Source organism: Melospiza melodia, chromosome 4 (genome assembly GCF_035770615.1).
Source record: "Melospiza melodia melodia isolate bMelMel2 chromosome 4, bMelMel2.pri, whole genome shotgun sequence".
Taxonomy (NCBI): Eukaryota; Metazoa; Chordata; class Aves; order Passeriformes; family Passerellidae; genus Melospiza; species Melospiza melodia.
In genome coordinates, this window is record NC_086197.1 from 73854137 (window position 1) to 73872001 (window position 17865).

The 17865-nt window shown below is 42.5% G+C and overlaps 1 protein-coding gene across 2 annotated transcripts in view; it reads left to right on the forward strand.

Moving 5' to 3' along the window:
* The window catches only part of SLC38A1 (solute carrier family 38 member 1), a 42600-nt gene that overhangs the window by 5302 nt on the left and 19433 nt on the right, over positions 1–17865 (forward strand). For both annotated transcript variants that reach the window (XR_010027611.1, XM_063155171.1), the window contains exons 2-5: positions 3558–3770; positions 11505–11580; positions 12150–12265; positions 17183–17256. Coding sequence is in view for 1 of the 2 variants with exons in the window: in XM_063155171.1 (XP_063011241.1) it covers positions 3652–3770; positions 11505–11580; positions 12150–12265; positions 17183–17256 (385 nt within the window). In the remaining variant the exon portion in view is untranslated. The remainder of the gene's footprint in view (positions 1–3557; positions 3771–11504; positions 11581–12149; positions 12266–17182; positions 17257–17865) is intronic.

Consider the following 17865-nt stretch of genomic DNA (forward strand, 5'->3'; position numbering starts at 1 on the left):
AAGCTCAGCCTAAGAACTCTTGCCAACATAGCATTTTTATTTGCATGTCTTTTAAGACATTTCTTGAATGAAAAGGCCGTAGAAGTACAAATATTACCCTGCTGCTTCCATTATAGCTCAGTATCAACATATGGTGAATTTTTATTAGTTGAAACAATTTTGGGATTTTTTTCTCACAGCACTAGTGGCATGCACACTTGAGGTGGCAACTTGCTCAGCTATCCCAGCATTGAATCTCCTTTTAGGAACAAAGCTATTGCAATTGCAGGGAACAACTCAGTGTGACTGCAGACCCCTCCCATGGGTGGTCAGGGGGTTGTCCTCCAGCAGCAGGCTCTGCTGTCGAGGCCAAGTGACAGGTCTGGAGTGGACACTGGATTTGTTGGGAATTAAGCTATTTGACATGATCCCTAACCTTCTGGGATTTTAGATTTTATTTAGGCTCTGTGATTTGTCCCATGAGTGAACTTGAAGTTTAGACTAGGTGATTTGGGGATGAAATTCATGTGACCACCTATACTTCATTGACTGTGGAGAGTGCCCAGAGTAATTAGCAGTGACAAAGTGTTTTCTCTGTATATCTCTAAGATGAAGTTATTGCAAAAATTTTGTGATTTACATAGTGTTTTATTCCTGGTATCACACTTGTATCCCCCTTCGTCTCTAAATCTTCAAGCACTTCACAAACTGAGTATTAGTGTTGCTATTATCATCTTAATTTTATAGGTGGAGATGCAGAGGACATGTTGGTTTTACTTGCCAGAGATCTGTGATGAGTTCATGCCATGACAATGAAAACCTCAGTTCCCAGCCCCACCACTCTCTCCTTACCCACCTCATGTTTTGACGCTGAGATTAGGTTTTCTCATACTTGGCAGTGCTATGCATTATTTGATTCAAGATTTTTTTGTTTGTTTTTGTTATGGTGGTTTTTTAGTAAATCACTTACCCTAGCAAGAACCTGACACATATTCAGAGATACGCCCACTGTCATGATGCTTCAGGAGCAACTTGTCTGTCTGAAACATGAAATCTGCTGAAATGGTTGCTGGTGCTTCAGCTTGCTCTAAGATTTTGCTCTGTCCTATAGAATCATGGAAGGGTTTGTGTTGGAAAAGAGCTTCAAGATCACCTCATTCCAACCCTTCTCCCATGGGCAAGGACACGTTCCACTACACCAGGTTGTACAAAGCCCTATCCAGCCTGACCTTGGAACAGCTCCAGAGATGGGGCATCCACAACTTCTCTGGGCAACCTGTTCCAGCGCCTCACCACCCTCACAGTGAAGAATTTCTTCCTAATATCTAACTTAAACCTGTCCTCTTTCAGTTTAAAGCAATTCCCCCTTGTCCTATCACTACATGCCCTCGAAGAGTCTTCATTCAATTAGTTTTCTGTAGAAGCAGGGTTTTGATTGAAACAGACAAAGCTTGTCACTTTTGTGCTGCAAAGATTCCTTGGGAATGAAGCGGGGAGCTGTGTTGCTGCCAGTCTGGTGCTGCAGTGTTTCAGGGACAGAGGGGCAGAGGGCGAAGCTGGAGCCGCACGTCAGTGAGCTGTGCAGCCGCTCTCCAGTGCGCTGCTTACCTCACACGGCTGCTAATTTCAGCACCTGCTTTTGAGACACTTAATGGGGAATTTATTAAGCACAGGCAATGTCAAGGCAGTTCTGAAAATCCTCCTGGGCATCATGATGCATAACGGTGCCCAAAGGAAAAGCTTCTCTGCTTGAATCTCAGCTGAACCTTTATACAGGAGCTTTAAAATGCCAGGGGACCCAGATCCTGGTACAGAGGTTGCCGGGTCTCTTAAGAAATTGTTTATTTTAGGAGCTCACGGTCACAAGAAACTTCAGAATTCAGTGAGGTTGGTCCTTGCCACCTCAGCAGTTGCTGTCTCCTGTGGCTTTATCCTTTTATAAAAAGACTGTGCTTCTCTTCCAAAATAGGTAGACTGTTATATCCCTGCAGCCTCTGGGAAGACTGTTCCAGAATGCTAAAACCAACCCCTGCTTGCCAGTCTGCCTTTATTTATCAGCAGCCTAAATCAAATTTTTTTTTTTTTAATATTTTATTGTGCCAACATTTAATACCTGAGCAGTTTTCTCCTGCTATCTGTAGTGGAAATCTCTTTTGCAGAGGAGTTGAAAAGTACCCAGCTCACACACCCCAAACTCTACCCTTGCACCAGGCAGTGTTTGCTGCTATAATCACATGCCTAGCTGCTCCTTCAGTTGAAGAGAAGGGATCCTGCTGCTAGCCTCGAGGATAGCCTTTAAACTTGGCACCTGAACTTTGGACAGGATGGGCTCTTGAGGAATTGAACATGGCGTTTCTGAGAAAGAATTTACAGGGAAAAAGCTGCTCATTTGCAAAGCTATCTTCTGTGTGGTGGGGATGTGGTATAAAACAGAAGTACTGGCTTCTGTAAACTTAATTTGAAACAGGCAGATGTCATAACCGAACAAGTGAACTACATCCTCCTGTCTCGCCCTGCAGGAGCCTGGGGATGTTCATGCCTCTGGTTGCATGCTGTTCAATGGCTTTGAGGTAGCCCTGAGAATTTAAAATATCCCCAAATTAATCTGGTGTCTGAGGGTTCACCACGTACCCCAGGCTGAATAGTTGTTTGGCAATACTGCAGGAAATTCATTCACAAAATGAGAATTGAGAGAGTTGTGGTGCAGAGTAACTTGCTGTTGCCTCACTACCACGCTGGAGTTGTAGCTCAGCGGAGGGTGGTTGGGCTCCGGAAAATATTGGTCTTTCAGTTGCTTTGCATTGCTGATGAGGAAGTATGTCACTGTAGCAGGCCTCTCTGATCTGCCTTTGGTGCTCCTCTCTGTGCTTTTATGGAACACATCTATCTGAAGGGACATCACCTGGTCTCTAGATAGTAACTGCTTGACACAAGGTATACATTGCTCTTTCTTTCTGTGATACATCAGCTTAGGGATTTTGGGTTTTTCTGTTTCTCTCCTTGTTCGTAACAAGTTTAACCATCCAAAAATTTGAACAAAGTGTCCACTGCACCTGTGCTTTCCCAAAAATCCTTAACAAGTTGGAATACATGTGCTAGTAGCACAGAGTACCGGGATTACTCTATCCCTCTTTGTATCCCACTTAGCATCAGCATGGACATGTATTTTATATTTTTAAGTAAGAATGGAGAGCATAGAGAGGACAAACACCAGATATTGAATTGGGACAGACTTGGACAAGCAAATAGTTTTTATTCCTTAATTTGAGGTTAATCTTTTTTCCTGAAACAAACAGGCTGGGCTTGCTCACAAGTTTAAAAAAAATTACTGTCTTCAGCAATAGATTGCAGGACAGGGTAAATTTATAAGGTTAATGAGCTTGATCTCATTAAGACATACAAGGTTACTATTGTTCAGCAATGTATTTAGATAATAACCTGAGGTCCATCTAACAGTACAAAATTGGTTGGTATGGATGTCCCTCCCATGCAGGTTTCCCTGGTTTCTCCTGGTGATATTTGATATTGCCTGCTGGTTTTGGTATACATCTTGGGTTTTTTCCTTTTGTTTGATTTAGGTTGCGGACACTGTGGCTCCAGTTTACTCACAAGATACCAACCAAACACTAGTATTTGAAGATCCACTTGGATAGGTACAGCTTCTCACTCAGCATGCCTTTCAAAGCTGGATTAGAACTGACCGAATTGCAGAATATGACTGTCCCTGAAGATGATAACATCAGCAATGATTCAAATGATTTCACAGAGGTGGAAAATGGCCAGATAAATAGGTGAGTATTTTTCCACTGACGTTGCCTCTGCTAAGAAACACACTGTTTAAAAACAGCATTCTAATTTTCAGTATGTATCTTGAATTATTCATTACCAAGTCATGCTCCATTTGAAGATGTAATTTGAATTTCATACGTAACATCTGTTGGGCATAGGCTGCAATAGCAGATAAAGCAAACGGAGTAGCAATTTATTCATCATTTTGAATCTTTCAAATTAGTCTAATAAAATTCATAAACATATAATGCAGCAAAAAGCCAAAATTTTTAGATGTCTGCTTCCACACAGCAAAGAAGTAATAACAATATGATGGCATAATTTTGGAGAAGTCTCTTAGTTGACTTTTCATCTCTGGTATGACAATTTTAGCTTGTCTGGCCACCTCCATGTATCCAAGCTTCTGGGGAGTTACAGCTGGTGTGGTTGGCAGCAATTGTAGTTCCAGTCTGTGTTTGCAATTTGACAAGATAAACTGGGCAGCAGTTTGCTCCCTTGAGGCAGAGGTGGCAAGAAGATGGTAAAACTGTATCTTACACCTAACTCGGATGAAGGTTAAAAAAATGCATCAATATTGGTGAAAATTATTAGTTGCAATTATTATCAATACAATTATTAGGCTGTTGGCTTTTTCTATAAGCTTACAGTCATTTCTGAAGCCTTTTCTCCAGAGAGCAGTTCTCCAGCCCTTCCTGCCAGCCTCCAACAGGTGCTGAGCCATCCAGTTTACAGCAAAAACCTGCTGACAGACCCTGTTTGTATTTTGTGAGCTGTAAAATAGGAAGCTCTGTTTTGATCAAACTTCCTGTTCAAATATTGCAAACCAAGGTGGAGCACAGGGCCAGTCAGTGCCTGCATAGGGATCCAGCCCTGCTGGGAAGGCTGTGCCAGCACATTGTTGTGATCCCTTCTGCGGGGCTGCCACCACCTGTTTTATGATCTTTAAAATCTCCTTCTCTTGCCTTTTCTTCCTGTTGGCAACATCCTCTCCAGCTACGTGAGAAACTCACTTTCTAGCGTTAAAATGAAATTCAGAGCTGTTTTTTCCCAGGCGAGGTTAGAGTCAGTTGTGAGACTCACAACTGCATGGGTGGACACGGATCCTGGTGGCAGGTGTGGGAATAAGCACCCAGCATTGTCCACACCATTGAAGCAGCAGAGGCAGCAGGGGTGGTGGCGGGGTGGGGGCAGGAGGGGGCCAGCCCCGGCGAGGGGAAGTCCTGGGGCCGGCCCCGGCAGGGCGGGTGGTGCTGCGACCGCAGCGCAGCTGCGCTGATGGAGATTAGAGCTGGTCAGGAATTTTCTGATGCAACTGCTTTGATGGAAAGTGCCAAAATGAAACACAAACCACTTCTGTTAAAAAAAAAAAAAAAAAAAGGCAAGAGAAAGAGAAAAAACCCTCCAAGTTTGCCAAAACAAAACAGTTCCAGTATGAACCTGCTTGCTTTCCTGCTGGTTCATGTTGTAAGGAGAGGAGCTATGGGGCTGACAGTGGTAAATTCACTCCCCGGAGGCTGTTGAGGATTTACATCCTTGAGACAAGGAGTGGCTATACTGGGCTGGCTGTGCCTCCCCAGCACTTTGGCTGATGCCATCAGTAACTGTTATGGGGAAAATCCCTGCTGGCGCTTCATTGTCAGTGAATGTTTATGGAGGGTGGGGAAGGAGCGTGCTGTATGTGCCTGGTCCTCTGTGGTCACCATGTGCTCTGGAGCTAGGGCATAGTAAGTGTGGCAAGAGCTGGGCTGGATCCAGACTGCCTGCAAAGGAAGAAGAAAAGTGGAGTGATGAAAGAGGGTCAGAAACTCAGAGGCAGAATTTCTGATTACTGTTCTGGCTCTTAGGGCAGGTTAACATATTTCACAATTTTCTATTCCTTTCTGGAGAACTTGCTTCCTCTGCAGAAGAGGATCTATCATTTGTCTATAGGATATAGCATATTATGGTTCTCTTAGTCCTCTGCCCAGGCACTCATGGGACAGCTACTCGCATCCCATGCATGACTATTTTGCCCTGTATATCTCAGTTTGTTCATGTCCCCCTCCATGTCCAAACCAAGAGTTTCAAGGCAGCTGGCACTGACCAGAGTTTCCAGTGCAGCAGCGCACTGGCACCAGGGCAGCCTGCCAGCATGCCCTGGGGCTGAGGCTGTCCCTGAGCCCCCCACAGCTGCAAGCACCTCCATGCCATGCTGGGTGACGAGCAAGCAGGCATATCCTGCTCTGCACCCGTGCATCCTGAAAGGATGTGGTTAGTCCCTTCCTATAGCTATTTTGGCAGACACCTTTTTTTCCATGGAGTAAGAGGTTAACAGGCACAGGGAGCAACACGTTTTGTGCTGCCTGGCACGTGATGTGAGGCCTTGTAAAATGCCCAAGTCCATCAAAATCAGTGGGACTTTTTCTGTTGATTTCACTTGAGCTTTAGATTAGATCTCTAATTTTCAACCAACTCACTTTTTTTTATTGTTTCAACCTGTTTGATTTTACACTCTGTATTTAATTTAATTTTTTTTCTCCCAGGATGTAGTTTTTCAAGCTCAATGTAGAGCAACTTTTTAAGGGTCTTTTGGAGATGGTACACCAGGCACAAGCTGATTCCAAAGCTGGCTGTAAACTCCAAATATTTCCTAATCTTGGAAAAGAATCCTGTATGTTCCTTTGACTTTCCTGCCTCTTCTGGGCCTAAATATATGTAGGGAGGGGATGTTGATTTGAAGAGGCTGTACTACTAAGAGGGCTTTTTCTTTGTATGCAGATGTTGAATGGGAATGTCTTCCGAAAATGTCAGTTCAGAGATTTGCATGAAACCCAGACATGGATTTTGTGACTTTTAACAGTGTCTCCTGGCTAAAAACCTTGCCATCTCTGCACATAATTGTGAATCAGTATTTAGATAAACTACTCCTTGATTATAACTATAACACTGCTCTCAAGAAGCTGATGTCTGAGTGCCTGGCTTGGTTTACAGCTGCTAGTAAGTTATCAGCACCCCTTGTTCAGTTAACAAGGTTGTTAGTAGGTATGCTAAGATCTGGTCCAAGTTTCATAGTGTAAGTCAGATCAAGCTTTCCTCTGCATTTCTTGTTCATGCCTGCCCTGGAAATCCTTGCCACTGCTCAAGTTAGCATGCAGTTTAAGAAGCTGCCTAAGGATAGAGTTCTGTCATCTTGGCAAAACTAGCTTTCCCTAACAAATGTTTAAGGCATTATAAAATACCATTTTAATTTAATTATGTTTAAACGTATCTGAGATGGCTAAATGGTTTTGGGCTAACTCTGCTTAGCCAAAGTGGTTAGCTTGGGGGTATCACCTTTATCAAACATTTCTCATTGAAGTCCTTAAATAAATTAAATTTGGAAACCATAGTTAAACATCATCCTTTTAAAACCACTTTATCAATAAGGCTAAGTTTCTACTTTGCACTAAATCAAACCAGGAAAATAATTAGATTAAGATATTCTTTCCAGGCCAGCTGTGAGGCTTCATGCATCACAAGGATGAGCTCATTGTATCTTGGCCAGGATACTTCATTAATGTATCAGAAAAGTTGTGCATAGTGTGTTCATGCTCAGCTATGATACAGGAAACACAACAGGAAAGCAGAAATATGTAAGAGCAGGTTATGTCTTTCAGTGATGGGTAAAGCATCATTTGAAATGAAGACAACAAACAGTGCAAATGGATTTCATGCTTGTCAGGGAGTCTCAAGGCTTTGATGGCACAGACAGTCCTACAGTGCATTGCCACAGCACCTCTCACAGTTGGCCTCTGCTCCTTGGGAGGGCTGGGAGAGGCGGTGTAAACAGGCGTTTCACTTAATTTGTGTCATATTCGTAAAGGTCAGAAATGCAGCATTCTGTGACAATGAATGGCTTGTTTTCTAAGCACGTCCATTAAGCAGAGCAGATGCATGGCACAGTTTAACTAGAAATTCCGGTACTCCAGCATATGTTTCCTTTCATATGCTCTAAGGGAGAAAAACCACCCTGAAATAAAAAAAAAAGTTTATAAAAAGCAATAACTTGATAAAATTTTTTTCTGCTGAATTCATTGGATTACCTTCCACTGTAGTTTTTTTTTTCCTTTTTCATTTTATTTCATTTAAGATCAGTAATATTTTTCATTTGTGGAAAACTTGTCTGGCATAAGGTCTGGCCACACCAAGCGTTGTCCCAAGGCAGACCTCTGCTCTGGACCTGCAGGTTAAGTTGCCTGCAACAGCAAATGCAGCACAGGCAGAGCCCACATCCCCTGGGCTGTCTGGGCAAGCTGTCCTGGGTCTGGGAAGTCCCCCATAAGAAAGCTGGGCTCAGTGCTATGTCCCTCATTGTTTGGGGTCCCAGTACCCTCATCCCCATGTCTGACTCTGCCCTTCTGAACGCATCACACAGAAAAATGGAAAAATGTGCAGTTTGATGTGGGGTGGATGAGGAGCCTAGCTGGGCAACAAGCCAACTCCATTTTTACCCTAGAGCTAGCTCAGAAGAAAGTACTTTGGATCAATTTATCAAATCAGACTAGTTCTCTCAAAGTTGCATCCAGAAGGAAATAACATGTTTGTTGGCTGTGGAAGATACCAACTTCGCAGAAGCTGTTTATTCTGTCAGAAGTATTCTAATGGAAAGTCCCGTGGTCACTTTTATATTCAAGCAATGTTACTCAAGTGTTGTCTTTATCCTGTATTCGTTTTTTAACAATAATTTTCATGGAAGTTTAATACCAGAAGACAATAATAACAGTGTGCACAAATTTGTTATTTTTGTAATTATTAAGGCTGCAGGGGGGTGAGCAGAACTGGGGGGAGCAGACTAGTGACTTCTATCATAACTCTTGACAAAATCTAAAATGACACATGATCTCCATAAAGGACAGAAGAAGGCAAAGTCTGCAGATGTTCCCAGCAGCAGTTACAAATCCAAAAGAGACAAAACTTTTCTCTGTGCTCCTGCCTGTAAAAATTGCCTGCAGGGTGTTTCGAGAGAGAGCTGGAATGTCTTTTTCAAACTGTTCACACTCTGCTGCCTGTGTTCAAGAGATGGGCTTTAACAGACATGAAAGAGAAAAAGCACATGCTCTGAATCAGGTTGAGATTTTATTCCACAAGGATGAAATACCTATAAGGTGAGCTTTGGAAAGCTAATTTCAGATCAGTCTGTCTTAGAAGTGGTTGCTTCTCACTTCATAAAATGGTGGGGGAGGTTCAGCCATCAATTCCAACTGTGTTAGAGCTGGTAAATCTGACATCATATCTATATTTTTCAGCAAATTAGTTGCTGAAGTTAGTATTTAAAAAATACAGGAGAAGCCTATAGTTCTTTTTCATTGATTTAAAGGAAGTCAAAGCAGACCAATGGGCAGGAGGCAAAATTGTGAAACCCCAGCTAAAATACAAATTACATTTTGCCATCTATGCCTGGATTTAAGGCATAAACACAAAATGTTGAAGACACAAGGCCCAGTGTGTCAGCTGTGGAAGCCAGGTCAGCAGCATTTTAGCTGCATGATTTTGGCATAGCCTTAGAAGCTGTGCTAGCATACATATCAGCAGTAATTAGGCCACAACTGGGGCAGTAGGGAAGTTTGCTCAAGCTCTGTCTTTACAAGTTCACAGATTTATTACCAGCCTGAATACTACTGGATGTATTGAGATGATGCAAAGTTTTGAGTCACAGTTTGAACTATACATCCCTGGCCAGTAGATGTTTCCCACTGTGGGAAAGGACCAGCAGTGCTGCTGTTTGTGTTCAGTGTTGTTTGTCTGCTTCAATTTAAGAAGAGCCAGCTTAATGTAGCTAGAGCTAAAATGGGCTCTGACACTTGGTGACAGCCCCTGGTTAGGTATGTGACGTGTACCATGGCTGAGGCATTAGCCAGCGCAGACTAAGAACCATCTGTGGATTAGCAAAGATGCCAGGGACTTAATTGTGCATAAACCTTCAAAAGATGAAAAGCTGAAAGAATGCTTTATACAAACTAACATGTTTGCTGAAGGGAAGGTCTGTGAGAAAGTAACAGCACATCCAGATCAGAAGTGTCGTAAATCTCAAGGATGCCAACACTGCCACAGGGGGACAGTAAGTTCCTAAATGTGGATACATCAAGGACACAGAGCAAGAAAAGGGTAAAGAGAAAGAAAAGCTGTTTATTCTATTTTTCCCTGCACAGAAGTGTTTAATTTTGCGGTATGATGAATTCAGCATTGAGTTTTGAAAGACACTTAGATGAAAATCCAGTAGCCCAGAGCAGTGTACCAGCAGAGCGGGTTGCCTGCTTCAGGACTGTTCAGTCAGCAGTGGCATGTGTGTCACATCTTCCTCCTCTTAACTCCAGCCATACCAACCCTGTGTGGCAGTGTCCTGGGGTGTCTTTATGATGCTTGTATCCCCATTTGTCTGTTTAGCCCAGAAATAACTTTTGCATCTTTAAGACTGGTTCTGAGAGAGAAGGGGGGGAGAGAAGAAGTGTGCAGTTTGTTGTCAGAAACTACACTTGCTCCCCTGCATCCTTCCCCTGGATTGTGTTGTCTGCAGATGGACAGATGGCAAGACAGAGCTCTCCTTTGCTTTTAGCCAGTTTTTAGCTCTCTGAGGCAGAGAAGTTCCCTGGACTGTGGTTTTTCTTTTTCTTGGACCTGTTTAAACCTGCTCTGGACTGAGCACCCAGAGGAGCACCAGCAGCTCACACCTGTGGCCCCTCGGGGCCTGGCCTGGCCTGCGACATATCCTGCCAAAGAGGGATTGCTAACAGACTGGGGGAGCTGAGCTACAGCCCACAAAAAGGACTTTCTGAGTTTGTCATCTCTTCAGATTGGCAAGAAGTTTTATTGTTTAATATTGTTCATTTTCTGTGCTGGTAAATGCTTTGTCTGTTAAATAAACCGATTTTTCCACTTTCCTCCAAGGAAATCTTTTCCTGAATCAGTTGGGGGAGGACCCACTTGAATTTGCTTTCTAGAGGCACCCCTTTGGAGGTTTTCTCCCAAATTTGCCCTAAACCAGGACAGGCAGCTTAAGGTTTCAGTAGCAATGTAGGGTTTTGCAGTGTCACCTGACAGTGAGGAGACAGTGACATCTTTTAGGGATCCTTGGCAGAATGATGATGGCAGTAATTCATAGTTACGATTAAAGGTTTATTTTTTAGCAGGATGTTATGATTAGTGTAGCACAGAATTTATTATTAGAATGGCACAGGATTTCAACAAGCAGAATCAATGCAGTGCAATCTGTAAGTAGCATAATACAGAATTTAGAGTACAATTTGGCTTACAGTTTCTAGTCAACTGGATGCTCAGCACATAGGGTCAGATCTTAATCCATGGTTTCTTGTATCAGTACACAAACATAATCTTGACTCAAAAATCATGTAAAAGACTATGAGCCTCTCCCATAATCCTTGGAGGATGCAGAGGACAGGGGTTTGTCTCTGGCCAGTGGCACCTGCAGTCCCTAGTTCCCCACTTAGGACTTGTAACTGCTTGATTTTATCCTCAGTGCCCAGGATGCTGTTATTCTTTCCTCTTCTGTGGAGGGTCATCACCACTGCCTGCTGGGCCACGTGCCTGGGACCTTCCAGCCTGGCAAGGCAGGAAGTAATTGAGCTGGTGCCCAGGAGTCTTGAGGTTGATAGGGAGGGGAAGAAGAAGTCTGTTTGGTTTCTTCTTGTACTTGCTTCACAGGACCTTGTGTTCATATTTTCTAAGCACTTGCTGGAAATAAATCCTCTGACTTCTTTCAGCAAGTTTATTTCGGATCGAGAAAGCAGAAGAAGTCTCACAAACAGCCACCTCGAGAAGAAGAAATGTGATGAATATGTAAGTCTCTCTCACTGCTCTGTTCCCTGTCAAAAGGAGCTGCATGTTGTGTATATGAAAGGCCTTTAGACATTGTTTTCAAAAGTGCTGGGCAGACACAACTATAACTGAATTCAATTTCCAGTAGGAACTGCCTGGGATCGGCACATAAACAAAACCCCAAAACAAAACCCCCGAGCATATTGGTTGGGTTGAGGCAAGGGAATCCCTCTGGCTTCTGTTGGGCAGGAAGCTGTGGTGGTCCCTTATGGCTTTGCCATATATGAATTACACATCCAGGATGTTTCTCAGGTGTAGTGGAAGATGGGGTTTAAAACTGAAAGTGCAGTATGAGCTGTGTGCTGCCTGTGCCATTTAGGGCAGTTTACAAAACCTATTGGGCAGCGAGCAGCGTAGCTGTGACAGAGTTCAGTGATGCTTTCTCCTCTTTCAAACAATTTTTATTAAATCCTTTTCATAGCAGTAGTTACTTACATCTGGTACATCGCAAAACATGGGGTTTGAAGCAGGGGTGCATTTCCCTGCTCTGTTCCAAGCTGTTGCTGACACATCTGTCTTTATTTCTCCAGATCCCAGGAACTACTTCACTGGGAATGTCTGTTTTCAACCTCAGCAATGCAATTATGGGCAGTGGGATTTTGGGTCTTGCTTTTGCCTTGGCCAACACAGGAATTCTCCTTTTTCTGTAAGTATTCATGTGGTGAGTAGCTGATCTCCATGGAATTTCACTGTGTTTAAAGAATGCATGCACTGCCAGCAAGTGGAGGGATTTATAGTCCATGTATAATCAACTACAGCATTCAAGCCTGAAAATATTAGTTACAAGTTTCAGACATCTTTTTTTCAGTCACATGCTTTTGTGGGAAAAAACACTCCTTGTAGTGCTAGAGAAAATTAAGTCCATGTTATTTACTACAGACCTAGACAGGGATTTTTCCTGTGCTCTGCAAGCTACATAGACATCAAAAATATTCTATAGTAATAGTTGCAGTGAGTTAGCACCTAGTTCTTACTTTTGTCACAGGATTTCCAGAGCTTTCTTCAAAGCATGGTGCAATAAACACTTTTTAAAAACCAAGAATAGTTATTTCCTTTATATGTTACATACAATATTTTCGTCTCACTCCCACAGTTTCTTTAATGAGAGTCCTTGAAAGCCAACATAAATATAGCCAAGATTTTAGTATAGAAAAGAACTGAGGTAGACTATTTAAGTCCAGGAAAAAAAAGAGGCTTTTTATAAAGGAGAATTTCATAGTTAAAAATGAAACAGCGCCATTGAATGACTAAGACAGTGTTATTCTGGATCTCAGTATGAGATGCTTCATTTTGAAAAGTGATTGTTAAGAAATCAGTTGGGAATTGTGTGCAGATTTCAATGATAAATGTTCATTGAGGAAGGAAATACAATAATTTACATTATTTGAGAACAATTCAACATAGTTATTGAGTTTACAGATTGCTCTAAAGAGATGTCATTTCTTGAATGTCAAATCTAAAAATATAGAACTTTTGCCATTTCTTAGGATTTTGGGAAATAAATAATTTGAGCCCTGTACAAAGCAGAGTAGATGGCCAAAGGGGTACATATAGCCATCTGCTCTGGAGTTTTGTGCCAGGATAGCTAGATCCATGCTGCTAGCTTAGAGTTTGCTGTGGCTGGGTAAAATCTAGGAGTAATCAAAGGAGTTAATCCATTCACTTTAAGAGTGTAGAAGGTCTCATTATTGTGCTGTCACTAAGCTAGGCTGGACTGTAATTTTACATCTTTCGTTAGCAAAGTGACAGAGTTTATTTTATTTTTGCTGCTTTTTTACCTAGTGCTCTAACCTGCGTGTAATATTCCACCCATGCTCCATCCCTGAGAGTACAAACTGGTGGTTGCAATAACTGCTGTTGATGCCTTAGGCCTCTGTTTTTAGGTAGTCCTGAAAAGGCATCGCTGTAAGGAGAGAAAAAGAAGTTGCATGTTTTCAGGCTTGTCACCTGATACAGGCTGATTAACAGGCTCTCGGCAGTGGAGCAGCCTCAATTTGTCCTTACTGCTTTAGTTTTTTATAATCCCATCCTTTTCTCATTCTTTCAGCAGTTTTTATGAGAGTTAGGTGACATGTGTTTGTTCTAAAGGATGTAAAAATGCAGTTTCTTTTAAGTGACATAGATCAGACAGGTGATCTGAACACCAGAGAAACTTCTAGCAAGGTGTATTGATGACTTAAGTAGTGAGTGTGTAGATCTGTACCAACACATTGTACAAAAAACTGCCAAACATGAATGTGGAGGTCTCATTCAGTAAATGACAGCATTGATCTCCATAGAATTAACTGTGTGTATTTAAAAGTGGGTAATAGTTTTTGTTAGCTTTAGGATGCCTTTAGATCTGTTGGCCTTGAGATAGAGCAGCCAGCTGAGATCAAAGGCAGTAAGTTAGCAGGACCTTCCTGAGCAGGCTAGTAGAGCTTCCCTCTTTGAAGCCTGGAGATGCAGGATCCTAACTTGGTGTCCATAGTTAGGCTTGAAAGTTGAACTGCTTTAAATGTTCTGCTCTCATGCCATAATCTCAGCATTAAACCTAGTCCATTAGTGATAGATTTTTTCTTACATGCTAAATCAGTTCATTTTTTCCCATAAGTGTATAGTTCTGCTGTCATTGTCACAGGTAGATCATTTCTGCTTTGCAGGTGATTAGAGTTCTAACAATATTGTCACTACTTTTTGCACATAAGAAAGATCTTAAATTCACTGCTTTTGAGTAGCACAGTTCTGGAAAGGTTCTAGGTTGCTTTATCTAGTATTGGCATGCACCATCGCTGAAAATTCTGCAGATGCAGAAAAATGAAGGGAGCATTTTCAACTCTAACAAAGCAGACCCAGCCTGATTTCCACTCTCACGAGTTTTGGGCTCCTGCAGTGTGAAGTGTGTACTGCCGTGAACATCTGGATCAATTCAGATCTGATATCCTAAGCAAAAGATGTGCAGAATAAACATGGCAATGACACATCTTATTTGCTTAACAGTGCCATAACAAAGCATTATACTTTCTAGCAAAAATTACTGCGGGTGGGAGCTCAGAGGAACTTCATCCCAGTGTTATTGATAACTATTGCCTAGACCAAAAGACAGCATCATTTCCAGTATGCAAAAGGAGAGAAAACTTTGCTGTAGAAAGATAGCAGAAAAAGTTTGGAAAACTAGAGATGAGCTGGACTACCTGGGGATGGCAGGAGCAGTTATTGTTGCTTGTGGTTTCCTGGAGAGCCAGGACCAAAGTGATGGATCACGTTGCCGAGGAATATGGACTGGCCAAGCACCAGGTGTTTTCAACCTGCATTTAACACAGCACTGTATGTGATCTGAAACACCTTGCTGAGGCAGAGGGGCTTGTTAGATTGGGAATAGTATGAGACTACAGCTGAAGTCTCACGTTGCAGCCACTTCTGCTGGGTGTGTCTGGAAGGGGCCAGGAAGCTGCAGTGTAACTCCTGCAGTGTTTCAGGGAAAGCTGGCACACCTGCAGGGAGGCTGTATGAGAGCAAACCCTCTGCTCTTCCACCCTCTGCATCTTTTGAGGGTTCAGAACTGCTCAGTGAAATAATTCTTATGACTGCATAATCCTCACAGGTGTTCTAGCCCCAAAGCCTGGGACTCCACAGAGGGGAGGGACAGCACAGGTTTCAGTTTACCTGGTAAATGTGGCATTTGGGAGAAGACAGCAGAAGGCATCAGAGAAGCACTTTGTTCTTCCCAACACTGTATCAGTCCTCCAGCCTAAACTGTTTATTCTTTTGGGGGAAGGTAACTTTTTTATCTGCTGCTGGCTTCCGTAGCTACCAGCACTTCTTTGAAAGCAGACAAAATAAAAAGTAGAGGGGTGCTTTTGAGACTGCAGTGCAAGCTCTCCTGCTTCTGTTTTGAATTTGTGCAGAGCGAGTGGCATGGACATTTTCATTCCTTTCCAAGGGGTGGTTCTGGCACGAATATTCCTGTCCATACCACAGTCCTAGGACAAACAAGTTTTTCATACAGTGCTAATGAAAATGCCAAGTGTCTGTAGAAACCCTATGGGGAGCTAAGGACAACAGATCAGATAAATACCTGGCTGCTTGGGAGTGTTATTTTTACCACTGCAAAGGCTCCATGAGCTCAGTGCCTGAAGAACAGAAGCTTTTAATATTAAGGCAGACTGGATGCTGGCAGGCACAGCTGTGGCCGTTTGGGGCTGGGAGTGAGTCAGCCCTGCAGCTGAGCACGGGGGCCGAGCGCCGTGCCTGTAGGCAGACAGGGGCGGAACGGCTCGGCAGGGAACGCGGGCAGCAGCAGGGCTTAGCAAATCCATAAAAAATGGACCAGAGTGACCTCAGCTAGTACAATCTCCCTTTCCTTCTCCACCTTCTCAAGGAGAAACACCCTTAGGGCTGTACAAAGAGTGTGTTGTTATTGTCAGCCATCATTCTTTGCTGGCGAAAGGACAGTTCCTCCTATCACCTCTTTATGTTTCTCCCTGTTCCTCTGGCCCCAAGAAACTAGTTGGTCATTATTTGGCACGAAAGTATTTCCAGTGTAAACTAATAAAAAAGTGGGGGAGGAGGCTTCTCATTCAGTTCTTTCTATGTATTCCTATGAAAAAGATGTGTTGCTGCCTATCTATGGCAGCAGTTTGTTTTCTCTTGAATTTTAGTTGTGTTTTCCTCAGTGTCCAGAGGGTAGTTGTCATAATAAAGGGAGGGATTGCCAACGGATTGTCTGAATGCTCTTCACACACATCATGAAAACATCATCAGCTCTTTGTGTGTCAGAGTGTTGGAGGGGAAGGCACACATGGTGCTTGGATTAAAGACATTGAGCAATGAGAAAATGTGCTTTTATGCACTTGGCCCCCGGCACTGACTAATTATCATTTGTGCCAGCAAGTTCCCTACACAAACAGTTTGGTCATTACTTCCTGTAATTCTTCTATGTGAAGTTAAATTATGGATCATGTCAGACCAGGACTGACATCAGTGAGGCAACATGAATCTCTACCTGGACAAAGCAGCAGCCTTTGGCTGCAGCCTTTATTCCCAAGGGAAGCCCATCTAGCCTTAACTCCCCCTATCTTCCTCCTCCTCGGGCACTGTGAGGTACATAAAAAGCCATTTGGGCACCCCTTTGGTAGCGTATGAAACATGTCCTGGGAAAAGATGCTTCTATTTGGTATGGAAGTCCTTAAATTAAAGACTTTGCTTTAAATTTTCACTCTGCTTCCAGAAAATAAAAAAGTGCATTGGAATGGATTTTGAGTGAAATACCTGGCTTGTCTGTGCTCTGATAAATCTTCATTCCTCTCTGATAAAACATCTTTATTCTTGCTTTTTTAATATGAGGAGATGTAACTCTGCAGCTCTGCTAAGTCTTATTTGGTTATAACCCTCTACATGCAGAGCACTCTACCTCCATGGTGGAATTGCAAGCAGGATGTGAATCACATGTATTTTAGGGCTTATTGCATTGTCAGGAGAATAAAAAATTATCTCAGAGTCCATAGGAACGTGACCGGACATGAAATATTGCAATGTCAGACCTTATCTCATATGGTAAACTTTATTTTCTGTTCTTTTTTAGGCTGCTTTTGGTTTCGGTCACACTGCTGTCTATTTATTCAATACATCTCCTGTTGGTGTGTTCAAAGGAAACAGGTAATTTAAGATGCTACACCATTCAGTAGAATGTAAAAATCAAGAGGTGACAAGTGTTCAAATGAGGGCAGGTGCTTTGTGTAAGATGAAGATTTTCTATGACTTTGCTGACACAATGGGAAGGCCTGATACACTTTGAGTCAGAAGCCTAGAATTAACAAGAATTTGAAGAATTTATGGAATGGCAATGGAGAACAACATCACTCTAAAGAGAAATACTTGTGACAAAGAATGAATTCTGCTGCCCAGAAATGTAATCTTCAAGTGAAAGAAATGTTTCACTGAAGAAATGTTATCTTCAGTGAGCTAGAAGGAACAGCTCATATAGTTTCTTTGCATTGCAAATTAAATATAATGTATCTTTGCCTATGGTGAAACTTACCTGGAAACACAGTTTTTCCTTAGTGGTTAGTGTGAAACTCCTGATAATCTTTGTGGTGGAGTTTTCTTAGAATAAAATAAAAGGGAACAGTTCCTTCACAGAGAGAAGTGTAACTGTAACACAGATACACTGTCTCAACATAGAAATTAGAAGTTGCCTACAGTATTATGTCAAATGACACTGTTCTGAAGTCCAAGAGCCTCTTTCCTTGTTAACAACGTCTAAAT